This window comes from Lepidochelys kempii, chromosome 14, assembly GCF_965140285.1.
Source record: "Lepidochelys kempii isolate rLepKem1 chromosome 14, rLepKem1.hap1, whole genome shotgun sequence".
Classification (NCBI taxonomy): Eukaryota; Metazoa; Chordata; order Testudines; family Cheloniidae; genus Lepidochelys; species Lepidochelys kempii.
In genome coordinates, this window is record NC_136393.1 from 27,298,443 (window position 1) to 27,315,677 (window position 17,235).

General features: G+C 43.1%; 1 protein-coding gene across 1 annotated transcript in view; it reads right to left on the minus strand.

Annotated features, from left to right (window-relative positions):
• DHRS7C (dehydrogenase/reductase 7C) overlaps positions 1-13,975 on the minus strand; it is a 31,459-nt gene extending 17,484 nt beyond the window's left edge. Inside the window, exons 1-4 of the mRNA XM_073310718.1 lie at positions 13,822-13,975; positions 6,245-6,357; positions 4,188-4,398; positions 1,504-1,596 (exon numbers count right to left, since the gene is read on the minus strand). Of these exons, the coding sequence (XP_073166819.1) occupies positions 1,504-1,596; positions 4,188-4,398; positions 6,245-6,357; positions 13,822-13,975 (571 nt within the window). The remainder of the gene's footprint in view (positions 1-1,503; positions 1,597-4,187; positions 4,399-6,244; positions 6,358-13,821) is intronic.
• Positions 13,976-17,235: the final 3,260 nt, after the last annotated feature.

Consider the following 17,235-nt stretch of genomic DNA (forward strand, 5'->3'; position numbering starts at 1 on the left):
GAGAGTCACGTCTGACTGTGAATTTGGGGGGCAGGACCCTCTGGCTTCCCCAGGAGACCCCCTGAGCGGACTCGCTGTGGGAAGCGCACGGAGGTGTAGAGGATGCTGAATGCTCCAAGGTCAGGCCCAGGAAGGTGGAAGCTGTGTGAGCTTTGTGTCCTGAAGACAGGCTGCTCACAGAAAGAAGACTGCCCCAGAGTCCTGCCTGGCTTCATGGGGAGCAGTTCCAGAGCATCTCCCGGGGACTCCGTGACAACTGGTGGTAGCGGTGGGATCTACTGCACCCCGTAGACGGCACTAACTGCAGTAAGTGACTGGGGAGCAGTAAAACGAAGGGGGATTGACGGGGACCAGGCCTCTTTAGTCTTCATCCTCCCTGACCTCTCAGCTGCATTCCACACTGCTGATCACACTCTCTTTCTCTTTTTTCTTTCTTCTTGTTTGCTCTTGGCTTTTTGATCCTTTCCTCTTCTAGTTCCTGTCCTTATCTTTCCCAGGCACAAGTACTTAGGGTCCAACCCTGTGTATTCAGATTACTAAAGAGTTAACATTATTTTAACCTGATACTTGTCCAGGCTTCCTACCTGCCACACCACACTAGGGCAGACAATAAAGCAGTCACCAAAGGTTTGAGTATCTTAATCTGCCAGTCATACCTGAGCTATAAACATTGCACCCTGCAGGATATGCTTGGATCCACTAGGTTCTGAAGAAACATATGGCTAATATAATGCAACTGATTTTGTAAAATATATCTGAATAGCAAATGTGGAGGATAATTATTTATCGGAAGGAAAGAGGAGAATTAGGAAAAACCAGATTAGAAGATTTATAACTATCTTTTTGCAACCCCCCCCCAAACAAAACAAAACAAAACAAAAACAGTGGGCCAGATCTTCAGGAGACATAAATCAGTGTAGCTCTATTGGCTTCTGTGGACCTTTGCCAATTTATACCAGCGAGGGATCTAGCCCATTACCTCTGTCTCCTCACTGCCTCGTAAGAATTAATCTTGATACAATAAGTCTGTAACTAAAATGTAGTGCTGGTAAATGTATTATTATCTCAGAGCTATACATTGATGTTATTTCCAGAAGCATATAGATTCTGGGGTATTTTTGTGTAACCTATCAGTAACACTTGTGGGGCCATCAGCCCCTATCCTGCAATCTGATGCAGGCGTGTGCACTCCTGGGAAGTGTCATTAATTCCACTGCAGGGTCTGGGCCTGATTTGATATTTCCCAGTTGGCCAAGGCCATGGTTGTTGTGAATTAAAAAACTATATTAACAACTGCATAGAACATAATGACAGATTAAAATAATAAATAAAGCCCAATACCACACTAGCCAGTCCTTTGCAATTTATTCATCCCAGAAGTCATAGAGATGATTTGCTGAACCCTACTCCAAATTAGCATATTTAATGAGCTAATATCAAAATCATCATGTCATAGCTATAGTTCACACTTTAAAATGTAAATTTTGTCTTGTAATGACTTACAAGCAGCACGAAATGGGACTCCTAATTTTCCTTGGATATTATTTACTAGGACAACTTGGCCAGTTCTTCTTGAGATCATGTTGGGAAGAAGGGCTGAAAAAACAACAAAAAGGAAAAAGTGAAAAAATATGAATGTGAACTAAGCTGAGACACAGAAACTCTGTTGTATCCATGTTGGTCCCAGGATATTAGAGAGACAGGATGGATGAGGTAATATCTTTTATTAGACCAACTTCAGTTGGTGAAGGAGACAAGCTTTCAAGCTTTACACAGAGCTCTTCAGGTCTGGGAAATGTACTCAGTGTGTCACAGCTAAACACAAGGTCAAAGAGATTGTTTAGCCCAAATAGTTAACACATATTTCAAGGTACCATTCAAGGGAACATGGTCAGTTAACATCCCTCCAGTCATGGAGTGGGGGAATTTAAAAAGGCTGGGGAGGGGGATTAGTGGGTTAGCTTGTTGTAATAAAAATAAGCCATAAATGTAGTGTCTCTATTCAGTCCATGATTTTTAGTGTCTAGCAAAGTTATGAATTTAAGCTCCCAGGCTCATCTTTTGAAGGTGTTGTGAAGGTTTCCTTTGAGGATGAGGACTGAGAGGTCAGATACTGAGTTTTCGTTTTGTGAAAAGTGTTTGCCCGTGGGTGGTAGGGTGTTTTAATCTTTTATTATTTTTTCTGTGTGAATTCATTTGAAAACATAGTGATTGACTGATTTCCCCCACCTAGTTATTAATTATTTATTAATTATTATTATTATTTATTGGGGCATCTGGTGCACTGCATGAGGTACACCACACGTTGTGATAGGCATGTGTAGGACCCAAAAATCTTGAAAGGTGTGTTGTGGGGGGTGTTAATCATTGTAGCAATGGAGATATGTCTACAAATTTTGCATCTGTTGTTCTTGCAGAGTCTGGTGCCGCTTTGAGTTGATGTTTCCTGGTCTGTGGGGAGCTGGCTTCTGATGATGAGCTTGGAGAGGTTGGCCGGCTGTTTGAAGGCCAGAAAAGGGGGCTCAGAAAGGATTTCTTTCAGGGTGTGGTCCCCATCAAGTATGGGTTGCAATTAGGGCTCTCAATCAATTGCAGTTAATGCCTGCAATTAACTTAAACCCAAATTAACCTGTCAATTCTTAACAGGTTAATCACATACCTCTGGGCGGGGAGGGAGGTGTGGAGGCGGGGCGAGGGGGCTGAAGCTGCATTGTATGGGAAGAGTTAGGTGCCTAAGAAAGGGATCCTTAGAACCCATCAAGCTGAGCAGGCTGCTAGTTAAGCTAGCCCTGAGTGAAATGCAGAAGAAAGGGGTGGGGTTTAGGGCCCAGATCCATATCTCTCCTGTTTAAGCTGTTCCACTTTGTATAAAATAACTCAATATTCATTGGGTCAGACAGAGACCAAGGAAGTGTGAGGACTCTATAGTCCAGTGGTTGGACCACTCCCTTGGGAGGGTCATGTTCAAGTCCCTGCTCCAATGGCTCTTTGCCATGGCCGGATCGCACGCGAGTCTGCCCCTGGCACTGATTTCTGTGGTTGTGCTGGGATCTTCTTGACCATCTGTATATTTAGTGTAATTTTGAGACCCACTATTTTCCTCCCATCTCTTTCTCATGAAGAGATCTGGCAACTGAGAGATCCTTCTTCAGCCTCTGTCAGAGCTTGACTCCAGTTCTCAGCCTTCCCAGGGGTGTATACAACAGCTTAGTGTTTTGGACACACACACACACACACACACACACACACACACACACACACACACACACACACACACACACACACACACACACACACACACACACACACACACACACCAGACTGGTTTTTCCTTAAGAGTGAAAAATGTTAAAAAGTTATAAATGAATGTGAGTGATTGGCAGTTCTAGAGGTGTACTCCCTGCAACAGAGCTGATAGCAGTCTTGAGATACTTTCCCTGGGATGATAAGAAAGAGCAACAGGGTAGAACCAAGGGCATCTGAATGAAACTTTGGTTGCTCTTGGGACAGCAGACAAAGAATGAGGGAGGGAAGAAGGAGAAAGGTGGTAGAAACAGAAGGCAGCAAAATATCTGGCTCTCTGAAGTACCTTTACAAAATCCCTCTGCTCTAAGGGCTCGATCCTGTATGGTGCTCTCACCCGAATTCTTTAAAACACTTAAACATGTGCTTAACTTTAACCACGTGGGTAGCCCCAGGAAAGTCAATGGGACAACTCACATATTAAAAGTTAAGGATGTGCATAAGTACTTTGCTGCATCAGGACCAGAGTGCTCAGCATCTTGCATGATTGAGCCTAAGTGCACCCCAAATTTGTACACAATTATGTGCTGGATACAGTCTTGTCATGGCTAAGTTTTAGCCTGGCTGCATGCACTCCTTATTGATTTGTGACAGTAGAAGCACATGCCTACAGGGGTCACTTGCAAACATACAACTGGGTGTTTTGAAAATTGGGCCATGATGTCACTTATTGTTGATAAACACTCTTCTCTTCAAACTCAGGAGGCCTGATTCTATTCTCATTTGCTCCAATTTCAAACCACTGATTTTCAGTAGAGATTCTTCTGATTTACACTGATGGAGATGAAAACAAAATTTGACCCAAGCCATGCCACAACACAACACAATGACTTGGCACCCAATCTTTAAATAGCACTTTCAAAAGAAGAAAAAAATCAAAATACCTTTGGTTAGTGTTATAGGTCCAAAATAGTTGGCATCCATAATCTTTTTATCGAGTTCCAAGGAGATACTCTGCACTGGTCCTTTCACCTTCATGCTAGCATTGTTGATCAGTATATCCACACATCCATAGCAATCCAATATTTCTTTAGCTACATCTTGAATGCAGTTTATGTCTGAGAGATCCAGAAGTACGAGCTTTGGTGTAAATGTCTTTTTTAAAAAAAAGGAAATAGTATTTTGTTATTTCAGGCATACAAGGTTATATGAAAGGAGACTGTGTCAACTCTCTGTTTTAAAGTGTATTTACTGTCATATGCGAAGAAAGTGCTCTCAGCATCATTTTGAGAATATTGTTTTCCCTTTTTACCCACTCTCAGAGGAATCTGACTCAGTGTTGCCATCTCACATGATTTTATCATGACTCTTGCAATACTTGATGTAGTTCTTAAAATCCCAGTTCCTGAAGCCCAGAAATTATGGGAGAATCTCAGCTTTCATTTTTAAAACTAGTCAATTTCTAGCCATTGTGCGTATGAAGAAAAGCTGGGAACCTGACCTGACGCACTATAAAGGCTCAGAAGCCAGAACACTGTGACACTCTAAGTACCTTTCCAAGACCTGAGGCAAAGCTCTGCATAGCTTGAAAAAGCTTGTCTCTCTCACCAACAGAAGTTGGTCCAATCAAGGATATTACCTCACTCACCTTCTCTCTAAAAAGAACCCAAGTCATTATTCTTTAAAATCTCATGGTTTTTAAATTATCCCATGGTAGCTGATGGCCAAACTCATGACCTTTGAAAATGTGGCTTTTGCTGAAAGAGACCCCTCTGTTAGGCAACTTGGGAGGTCCACAACTGGGGTAAATCCCACCTCCCTTCTCTTCACTAGTGGCTAGTATTGTGTCTAAAGTAAATGCTGGGGTGCATGTAGCAAACTGACCCCACTCCCACACAGATGAATCTCCTGCTATCCCCTGCATGTTGATGATATTTTCAGGGGTCGTTACATGGAGACATTTTGTGAGGAGAAGTGGTTGGAGAAGTGTGAACAGAAAGGGCCGTCCCCTAACCCTCCCCTCTTCAGAATGAAAACAGGGACAGGAAAGGACAGGGTGGCAGAAAAATGTGTGACCTACTAGAACTTATGCCCTCTGTAGTCTGTTCCCTAGGCCCAGGGAGCATTAGGTGGGAACAGAGAAGGTGGAGGTGCATCATCACATTCCTTTTGCCAATTATCTTGCCTTTCCCAAACTTTAGACTCCTGGGTTTGCCTGGATGCCAGCTTGACTTGTCTATCCCCTTCCCAGCCACTCGGTACTGGGGGCAAGTGACCCTGTGGGCAGTGGAGAAGTTAGAGCTGCTTGTGGCATCTTAGAGACTAACCAATTTATTTGAGCATAAACTTTTGTGAAGTGAGCTGTAGCTCACGAAAGCTTATGCTCAAATAAATTGGTTAGTCTCTAAGGTACCACAAGTCCTCCTTTTCTTTTTGCGAATACAGACTAACACAGCTGCTACTCTGAAACCTGTTAGAGCTGCTGTGGCTAACCTATGCTTTGGCCAGTGCCAGGAAACCTCTAAGGTAGCATAAAGTTTAGCATGAGCAGAAAACCTGGGCTAGTCCCTGTAATTGATGTGCATGTTGATTTTTGTTAAATTGGGGCAGAACTGGGAGTTGAAGCACTGGGGCCAAGCATTTCAAAACCAGGTGTCTAAAACTAGGGTCCACATGCTATTTTTAGAGACCTAAATAAAAGTAGCCCTGTTTTCAAAATAGACTGAGTGCCCACAACTCCCTTTGGTCTCAGCAGACCTTGTGGACTTTTGGCACTTCTGGAAATCAGGCTGTATATATCTGAGTATCTAAATATGACTTAAGCAGCCTGCATGTGGCACTAGGACTGAAAATGGACTTTATACAAGCCGTAAACATTCTAACAGCCACTGTCCGAAATTCATTTGTATGTAAAAACTGTGCCAAGCACCAGATCATTAATATTTTCCCTCCAGATCTGTATACTTTGACAAGGCACAAAGCAAGGAGAGGACATACTTACCACGCTGGGGTCTCCCACACTGATTAAAGCATTATACAAGGCTTCTAACTTCTCCCATGTCTTGCCACACAGCACTAACCTAGCTCCTCCGGAGTGAAAGACTCGAGAGCATTCTGGAAAATAAATATATTAATAAGGAATAGTAAAAAGTCAGTTGGAGTAATTTCACTTTGAAATGATTGTTCTGCTGTTGATGAATTCAGTGTTTTTTTCAAACTTCATTAATTTTGGAAAAAGCAACAATAAAAAATAATGAAGAAACATAAACCCCTTCACGGGACAGGAAATGTATACATGAACAGTAAGTACAAAACAGATTAACATCTTTTACAATATTAAAAGCATGCAGAATGGTGCACTCTAGCCCCATGATCTAATCAAACTCTAAATAGCCAAGGAGCTTGCAGGTCACGGCTCTGAGGCTACATTTACACAGCAAGGAGGCTGTAATTTGCAGTTCATGGAGCTCTACCAGCACTATCTTTAATCTAACTAGCTCAGTGTGACACAGAGGCCCATTGGTGGTTCTCTACTCAGTGTCAGCAACTCTTGTCAGGCCTGACTGACTGTACCTGACACAATGTTGTCAGAATATGTACCTAAAAGGTGTCATGTAAGGTATCATATGCAAACTGGTAACACACTGGTCTCAAAACTCATTGTGTGGTGCATGTACAGGATGCGTACAAAGAGTTATGGATATGTATTGGAATTATGTCCCTAAAAAGTGTTTGGGCTCAGGGCAGGGGTCTGGGTGCAAGGTGGGACAGGGGGGTCAGTGTGCAAGGTGCGGCGGGGGCTCAGGGCAGGGGGTTGGGGTGCAGGAGGGGTGTGGGGTGCGGCAGGGGGATCACGGCAGGGGTTTTAGCTGCAGGAAGGGTTCGGGGGGTGGGTCCGGCCCAGCGTGCACTGGGGGCAGGGCAGGCTCCCTGTCTGCCTTCCCTGCCCCCGTGCCACTCTGGGAAGCAGCTGGGACGTCGGGGATGGGGGGGGGGGGCTGCACAGGGGTCTGTGTGTTGCCCTGGCCGCACCTCCAGGTACCTCCCCCAAGGCTCCCATTGGCTGCAGTTCTATGTTCCCGGCCAATGGGAGCTTTGGGGGAGGTACCCGGAGGCATGGCCAGGGCAACACACAGACCTCTGTGCCCCCCCTCCTCCCCCAGGTCCTGGCCGCTTCCTGGAGTGGCGCTGGGGCAGGGCAGGCAGGCAGGCAGGGAGCCTGCCCTGCCGCCAGTGTGTGCCGGGCTGGAGCCACTGTAGGTAAATGCTCGGGGGGCGGGGGGCCCGTGGGGAGCTGGTGGGCCGCAGAAAATAACCCCGTGGGCCACATGCGGCCCATGGGCTGCATGTTTGAGACCCCTGCCCTAGGTTATCATTCACCTGAAGAGTCAAAAACCAAGTGTTTTGAGTTCCATATGTTGGGTCCTGGCTAAAGCTATATAAGCCAACCATGGTGAGAAAAACATCTTTGAAGAAAAGACTCTAGTTTGCTGGGGGGGGCGGGGGGATTCTTAGAAGAATATTTTTACTTTCATTTGTTTGTAACCATTACTTATTCCTTATATTTGGTATCACGTAAACCTACATCCTTTTGTGAATAAATTAAGTTAATAAGCGGTTGTGAACTGTCTCTTTGAAGGCAAAACAAATTTGATAAGATTTGTGGATGCTAAAGTAAGAAGAGCTGAACACTGCAGAGAAAGGCATCTGTGAGGAACTTGGGAATTGAGGTTTACTGACGATTACATGCTAGGCAAGGTTATGACTGGCAGAGCCCTGAAGAGTTTGCTGACAAGACAGACAGGCTAGAGAGTCAGGAAGCTGACAATATGCAGAGCTTAGCAGCAGCAAAGTTCTCACCTGCTGAAGCAGAGGGGGTAATACGGTTGTGGGAACCCTGACGGATCATCGCACTCACTAAATTGCAGTGAGACTGCAGTGCCCACAGCCTTCAGCTTGGGCTGCACAAGCCCACTGGCACCTCTGTCTACGTACTCACATACTAGTAGTCGAAATTATTCCTTCCAGTGTGGTAATATCTTGCATTTGTTGATATAGAATGTCATCTGCCCTCAAGCAGCCCATTCACTTGTCTTGGTTATGTTCCTTTGAAATTCCTTGCAGTCTTCCTTAACCTTGACTAACTAAATAATTTTGTATGCAGTATTTCTGTAGCTGATCCTACACTCCTTGTTGTCACCTAATACCCCACACTGGAACCCATATGGGCTATCTCAAACAACTACAACCCATAGTCAATGGGGACCCTATCCCGAAAGAAATCTTTCCTGAACCCTCTCTTCTGACCTTCAAACAATCCCCCAATCTCTCCAAGCTCATCATCAAAAGCAAGTTCCCCACAGATCAGGACACACTAACTCAAAGCGGACTCTGCCAGAACAACAGATGCAAAACCTGCAGACATATCTCCACTGCTACAATGATCAAAACTCCCCTACAACACACCTTTCAAGATCCATGGGTCCTACAAATGATTATCACACATGGTGAACCTCCTCCAGTGCACTAAATGATCCAATATCAACTAGCAGATAATCACTATGTTCTCAAATGAACACACATAGGAAAATGATATAAGACAAAAACACCATATCACCCACAGGTGAACACTTTTCACAAAGCAATCACTCTCCTCATCTTATCAGTCCCCATCCTCAAAGGAAACCTGCACACCACTTTTAAAAGACAAGCCCAGGAACTTAAATTTACAACTTTGCTAGACACTAAAAATCATGGTCTTAATAAAGACATTGGATCTACGGCTTATTACAACAATCTGTAGTGTATGTAGAAGCATGTAGAAGGTCCTTTGGTGAGTTTGTGGGGGAGGAGTTTGTAGAGTTTTCCTTGGAGTTGTTTAGGGAAGGATTTGATGCTATTCAAATAAACATGCAAAAACTAACGGCTAGATTTCTGGAATAGTCCAAGGGAACCCAGAGTTGCTATAGCCTTTCATAAGAATGTACCATTTGTTCAGCTAACAAGATTTCATAGTTAAAATCTATATTTAATTTTGTGATTAAAATGTGTATAAAAGGAAGTCAGCTATAAATGATACAGCTTTGGGTAAAATACTGTAATTTTCAGTGACAGGGCTTACCTCATGGGCAATCCTGCTGGGAAAGACAGGGTTTGTACTCATAATGCTTTCTTTTAGTTTAAGTGATAAAGTGAAGAAATAAGGCTAATGCTTGCAATCAAGCATACTTATCACACTAGTGAAATACATCTGTGCTGAAAGAAGCAGTTAATAAAAGGAACTCTGAAACCAAATACTGTGTTTATAAGGACACCTAATCACAAAGTGCAATAATCAGAAATTCAGAGTAACAGCCGTGTTAGTCTGTATTCGCAAAAAGAAAAGGAGTACTTGTGGCACCTTACAGACTAACCAATTTATTTGAGCATGAGCTTTCGTGAGCTACAGCTCACTTCATCGGATGCATACCGTGGAAACTGCAGCAGACTTTATATATACACAGAGAATATGAAACAATACCTCCTCCCACCCCACTGTCCTGCTGGTAATAGCTTATCTAAAGTGATCATCAGGTTGGGCCATTTCCAACACAAATCCAGGTTTTCTCACCCTCCACCCCCCACACAAATTCACTCTCCTGCTGGTGATAGCCCATCCAAAGTGACAACTCTTTACACAATGTGCATGATAATCAAGTTGGGCTATTTCCTGCACAAATCCGGGTTTTCTCACATCCCCCCCACCCCCATACACACACAAACTCACTCTCCTGCTGGTAATAGCTCATCCAAACTGACCACTCTCCAAGTTTAAATCCAAGTTAAACCAGAACATCTGGGGGGGGGTAGGAAAAAACAAGAGGAAATAGGCTACCTTGCATAATGACTTAGCCACTCCCAGTCTCTATTTAAGCCTAAATTAATAGTATCCAATTTGCAAATGAATTCCAATTCAGCAGTTTCTCGCTGGAGTCTGGATTTGAAGTTTTTTTGTTTTAAGATAGCGACCTTCATGTCTGTGATTGCGTGACCAGAGAGATTGAAGTGTTCTCCGACTGGTTTATGAATGTTATAATTCTTGACATCTGATTTGTGTCCATTTATTCTTTTACGTAGAGACTGTCCAGTTTGACCAATGTACATGGCAGAGGGGCATTGCTGGCACATGATGGCATATATCACATTGGTGGATGTGCAGGTGAACGAGCCTCTGATAGTGTGGCTGATGTTATTAGGCCCTGTGATGGTTTCCCCTGAATAGATATGTGGGCATGATTTCAACAATTTCCATCCCACCATCAACCTTAGCCTGGTCCAGTCCACACAAGAGATCCACTTCCTGGACACTACAGTGCTAATAAACAATGGTCACATAAACACCACCCTATACCGGAAACCTACTGACCGCTATTCCTACCTTCATGCCTCCAGCTTTCACCCTGACCACACCACATGATCCATCGTCTACAGCCAAGCTCTGCGATACAACCACATTTGCTCCAACCCCTCAGACAGAGACAAACACCTACAAGATCTCTGTCAAGCTTTCTTACAACTACAATACCCACCTGCAGAAGTAAAGAAACAGATTGATAGAGCCAGAAGAGTTCCCAGAAGTTACCTACTACAGGACAGGCCTAACAAAGAAAATAACAGAACGCCACTAGCCGTCACCTTCAGCCCCCAACTAAAACCCCTCCAACGCATTATTAAGGATCTACAACCTATCCTAAAGGATGACCCAACACTCTCACAAATCTTGGGAGACAGGCCAGTCCTTGCCTACAGACAGCCCCGCAACCTGAAGCAAATACTCACCAACAAACACATACCACACAACAGAACCACTAACCCAGGAACTTATCCTTGCAACAAAGCCCGTTGCCAATTGTGCCCACATATCTATTCTAATAGGTAGCCTATTTCCTCTTGTTTTTTCCTACCCCCCTCCCCCAGATGTTCTGGTCTAGTGTCTCATTCAGCTTTCTGCCTCAGACTTGGCTCTGTAAAATGGACTTGTCCCTCACCTCATGTACAGTAACAATTTCATATACTGTATAGGATAGCTCACTGCTGGAAGGACCTGGTATCATTACCCATGTAAAGATTCAAGCCACATCAGTAATGCAGAAAGATGGATTTGATATTTGAAACAGGATTCTCTAAGGAAGAGCTCACCACACCTAGTTATGAAGCATTGTATTGTTTCTCTCTGGCTTTGCAGGTAAGCCATATTGAATTACAGTCGTGCCTACTAGATTCTGTTTCATAGAGCTGTGTGTTTGCAGAGGATGCAGACCTGCTTTCTGTGTTACTGCCTTATGTTAAGAAACCAACTGTATAAATACCATTAATGTTGAGTCTTCCAGTTTACATACCATGCAGTGTGAGAAGTAGCTTTGGGATATGGAGACTGCTGAGGGAGCAAGGGTGGGAGCGGAGATGTGGATCTTCCAGCAGACTGGACACACAGAAGAAGGATATTTCCAGCTATTTATCTGAGGGAGTCGGTTGTTCTGAGTATGTACTTGCTTGGCTGGTTTTGCATGGGATGCTGGCCTAAGTTTCTGAAGGGGGTTCTCTGAATGCTTTTTCAATGCATGTTCTTATATTCTGTGTGGCACGACTGTAGGGTAGTGCAGACACCTATCTAAGATGCTAGATATCAGAGCGTTCAGGAGGGAGGTAATGTTGCTCCCAACTCCATGCCCTTTCTCATGGCAACTATATTCCCTGTTTAGTGACACATAACATAGCCTGGTTTCCTTTTCTACCATGCAGCTAATTCCCTGAAGAAAACATCTCTGAAAATAGAAATCCATTCCAAACATCTCCCATTTAATGTAGAAAAACTGGAAAGAAAAAACAAAGTGTAAAGGCTGTTTCAGAGTAACAGCCGTGTTAGTCTGTATTCGCAAAAAGAAAAGGAGGACTTGTGGCACCTTAGAGACTAACCAATTTATTAGAGCATAAGCTTTCGTGAGCTACAGCTCACTTCCTCAGATGCATATCGTGGAAACTGCAGCAGGCTTTATATATACACAGAGAATATGAAACAATACCTATTCCCACCCCACTGTCCTGCTGGTAATAGCTTATCTAAAGTGATTTCCAGCACAAATCCAGGTTTTCTCACCCTCCACCCCCCCACACAAATTCACTCTCCTGCTGGTGATAGCCCATCCAAAGTGACAACTCTTTACACAATGTGCATGACAATCAAGCTGGGCTATTTCCTGCATAAATCCAGGTTCTCACATCCCCCCACCCCCATACACACACAAACTTAATTTGTGTGGGGGGGTGGAGGGTGAGAAAACCTGGATTTGTGCTGGAAATCACTTTAGATAAGCTATTACCAGCAGGACAGTGGGGTGGGAATAGGTATTGTTTCATATTCTCTGTGTATATATAAAGCCTGCTGCAGTTTCCACGATATGCATCTGAGGAAGTGAGCTGTAGCTCACGAAAGCTTATGCTCTAATAAATTGGTTAGTCTCTAAGGTGCCACAAGTCCTCCTTTTCTTTTTGTAAAGGCTGTGGTTCTTGTAAACCAAACCAAATCCAAAATGAAATCACAAAGGCACAATTTTAAATATTAAAAAATTCCTTTAGAAGGCATGTTCTGCATGTAATATTAGACTGTATGAGCAAAGAGCAGCAGCTGTCCTGTCCCCAGAGAGGATGGAAATGGCTCAGCCCTTCTACGCTGGAGGGAGTGGTGAGGCCCCAGAAAACACAAACAGGTGAAGTAGTTTTTTAAAAATGAAATGAAATAAAGGCCTAATATACTACTAATAATCAACAAACCATTAAAAAGGAATGCAAATGAATATAATGCTCGATTTTTCAATCAATAGAGATTCAAATATAAATAAAATAATGTGTAAGTGCAACGTGATGTGTCTAGAGCAACTACCCAAGACCGACATGCATCTAAATGAACCGCTGTGCTAGCTTCCTGTGACTATATAGCATGAACTGAGACAGCAGTGCCGCTTGGCCACTGTGATACTTACTGCCTGCTGCCGCACATACAGATGTGCCGATGCCATTGCAAAGCCACTCAGTTAGGCCTAGATCTTGCAAACCTTACTACTGAAGTCCATTGAACTCCTCATGCTTAAAGTTATGCATGCATATAAATGTTTGCATAATCAGAGCCTGGTGGAGCTGGAGTGGTACAGACCTTATGGGTCATATTGGTTATATGAATCATCTATTTATAATGAAATGCTGCCACCTGATAGTAACTGTACACGTAATTAGATCTCACAGTGACAGCATGCTAAAAATAACTCCATCTTCATTTCCCTCTCAAACTTCTTATTCAACTGAGATCAATCTAATGTAGTCCATCTAAATCAGCAGCAGTGCCTCTAAAGGGGAATAAAGAGTGCACATTCCAAAATTGTAGCACGTGTTTCTATTTATATTTGCTTTCTCTCCATTTTGCAGGTGAACATATCCTATATAAGGTAACAAACATATAAGGTCATCTGAGAATGCCCATGCTAGAGACAATAATTCTTTCACTCTATGAAACAGTGAAAACACCCCCAAACCCAGACAACTTACCCTTGCCCAATCCAGAGATGGCATCAGTAATCACTACCACTTTGTTTTGCACAGCTGATTTTGACATTAGCCGACCAACTGCTCGGTAAATATATATAATTCCACTGATTCCAAAAAGGAGCAAAGGAAGAATAAGCACAGCAAGGACACCCATTTTTACCTGAAAGAAAATAGACCAGGTTAGAGTCACAATGGAATTGAGGCATTCTTCATATTTTTCAAGATATCTTTTAAAATGAATCCTTGTCTCCATTCATGGAAAAGATAAGCAGAATGTATGGATTATGTTAGACAGCAGCAGTCACAGCATGTCACCAGTTTTTAACAGTTTCAATAGAAAACTTAGCTTGAAAATCAATGGTATAATGTGGCCCTATTTTTATCAGATAGGCTTCATTTTCCTCCTCACTATTACACATTATAGTCAAAGCCTTTTGTCGTTGTATTCATGACAGTTCTCTTCTAGAAAAAGAATTGCACAGTTGCAAGAGTGAATTCAGTTTAACCAAAGGGGTGCAAAATTATGTTACATTAATCTCTGATACATTTTCCTATCCTTTTAGAACTACATAGATAAAAGCTGATTATTGTTATCACCAGATAAAGAGTAAGAGAATATATACGTTTCACATGTTACAGAAGTACTGAGAAGAGAATAACTTACTATGAATATGAAGCAGTCAAGAAGCAGATAAGTAATTAATTTATTCTAGGATTTTAATCAAATTCTTTCAGCATTTCTGGAAAGCAGTCGATGTACTGAGGCCACTTGTCTTGCGGGAGAACAGCTATGTATAGTTCTCAGCTGCATAAGAGATTTTTAAAAAGTAAATATAGTATCTACAGCAGATCCACATGCCTGATGTATTTAGTTTCATGGGGCTGGAAAGTTTTCTAGAGCTCTTTGCACTGTCCTAATTCAACTGCACAAAGAAGCTTCTGTTTTTGTGTCATGTCTTTATGATAAAATGGAAATATGTTCCTTGGGTCACCTTGTTGTTTGGTTTAGGCCTTCAACTGATATTATGCATGAAAACAATTTGTACAAACCCAATAACGTTAGAAAGGTTCTGGTGTCTTTTTCTTTTTCAAAAGTTGCAGTGGAAGTAGTTTGTTCAATCTGAATATTCAGTCGTCCGTCTACTATCTAATCACCCAGCTAGCTGTCCGGAGAGAGAGTTCATTCAGAGCCACGCCCTTGGCTTCGAACAAATATTCTTAACCAACACAACATCCGTCTCGCCAGCAAATTGAAGATCTACAGTGCAGTGGTTTTAACATCTCTCCTGTATGGATCTGAGACGTAGACTCTTTATAGGTGCCATAAAACAATCCTGAGAAGGGAAAAGCTCAGGGGGCACCGATAGGAGAGGGGATAAATTCAGCAGAGAGAACTGGGCACCTGAGTTGGAATGAGCTGTGACATGGTGTCATAAATATAAAGGGAAGGGTAAACACCTTTAAAATCCCTCCTGGCCAGAGGAAAAACCCTTTCACCTGTAAAGGGTTAAGAAGCTAGGATAACCTTGCTGGCACCTGACCAAAATGACCAATGAGGAGACAAGATACTTTCAAAAGCTGGGGGGAGGGAGAAAGAAAGCCTCTCTCTTTCTCGGTCTGTGTGATGCTTTTGCCGGGGACAGAGCAGGAATGGAGTCTTAGAACTTAGTAAGTAATCTAGCTAGGTATGTGTTAGATTATGATTTCTTTAAATGGCTGAGAAAAATAAGCTGTGTTGAATGGAATGTAGATTCCTGTTTTTATGTCTTTTTTGTAACTTAAGGTTTTGCCTAGAGGGATTCTCTATGTTTTGAATCTAATTACCCTGTAAGGTATTTACCATCCTGATTTTACAGAGGTGATTCTTTTTACTTTTTCTTCTATTAAAATTCTTCTTTTAAGAAACTGATTGCTTTTTCATTGTTCTTAAGATCCAAGGGTTTGGGTCTGTGGTCACCTATGCAAATTGGTGAGGATTTTTATCAAACCTTCCCCAGTAAAGGGGGGTAACATTTGGGAGGATTTTTTTGGGGGGAAAGACATTTCCAAACGGACTCTTTCCTAATAATAATACTGGTTAGACATTTGGTGTTGGCAGCGAAAGTCCAAGGGCAAAAGGTAAAATAGTTTGTACCTTGGGGAAGTTTGAACTTAAGCTGGTAAAATTAAGCTTAGGAGGTTTTCATGCAGGTCCCCACATCTGTACCCTAGAGTTTAGAGTGGGGAAGGAACCTTGACAGGTGGTCTATAGCAGACTCCCACCACGACATCACCCTTGTTGCTCACAGGTCTAAACTTAATCCAGAGACTCTCAGGTTTTTCTGCAGTTTCATACATGAGCTCTGAGCAGTCATACTGCTCCCTTACATACAATGCAACTCCCCCCACCTTTTCTGCCATGCCTGTCATAGAATCATAGAATCATAGAATATCAGGGTTGGAAGGGACCTCAGGTGGTCATCTAGTCCAACCCCCTGCTCAAAGCAGGACCAATCCCGAATTAAATCATCCCAGCCAGGGCTTTGTCAAGCCTGACCTTAAAAACTTCTAAGGAAGGAGATTCTACCACCTCCCTATGTAACGCATTCCAGTGTTTCACCACCCTCCTAGTGAAAACGTTTTTCCTAATATCCAACCTAAACCTCCCCCACTGCAACTTGAGACCATTACTCCTTGTCCTGTCCTCTTCCACCACTGAGAATAGTCTAGAACCATCCTCTTTGGAACCACCTCTCAGCTAGTTGAAAGCAGCTATGAAATCCCCCCTCATTCTTCTCTTCCACAGACTAAACAATCCCAGTTCCCTCAGCCTCTCCTCATAAGTCATGTGTTCCAGTCCCCTAATCATTTTTGTTGCCCTCCGCTGGACGTTTTCCAATTTTTCCAAATCCTTCTTGTAGTGTGGGGCCCAAAACTGGACACAGTACTCTAGATGAGGCCTCACCAACGTCGAATAGAGGGGAATGATCACGTCCCTCGATCTGCTGGCAATGCCCCTACTTATACATCCCAAAATGCCATTGGCCTTCTTGGCAACAACTGCACACTGTTGACTCATATCCAGCTTCTCATCCACTGTAACCCCAGGTCCTTTTCTGCAGAACTGCTGCCGAGCCATTCGGTCCCTAGTCTATAGCGGTGCATGGGATTCTTCCACCCTAAGTGCAGGATTCTGCACTTGTCCTTGTTGAACCTCATCCTTCCTGAACAGTTTATATCCATCCATGACAGTACTCCAATCATGTGAGTTATCCCACTACGTCTCTGTTATTCCAATCACATCATAATTCCTTGACTGTGCCAGTTCTCCCTGCTTGTTTCCCAGGCTTCTTGCATTTGTGTATAGGCACTTAAGATAACTCGCTGATGGTCCCTCTTTCTCAGTATGAGGCAGGAGCCCTCCCCTCTCACGTG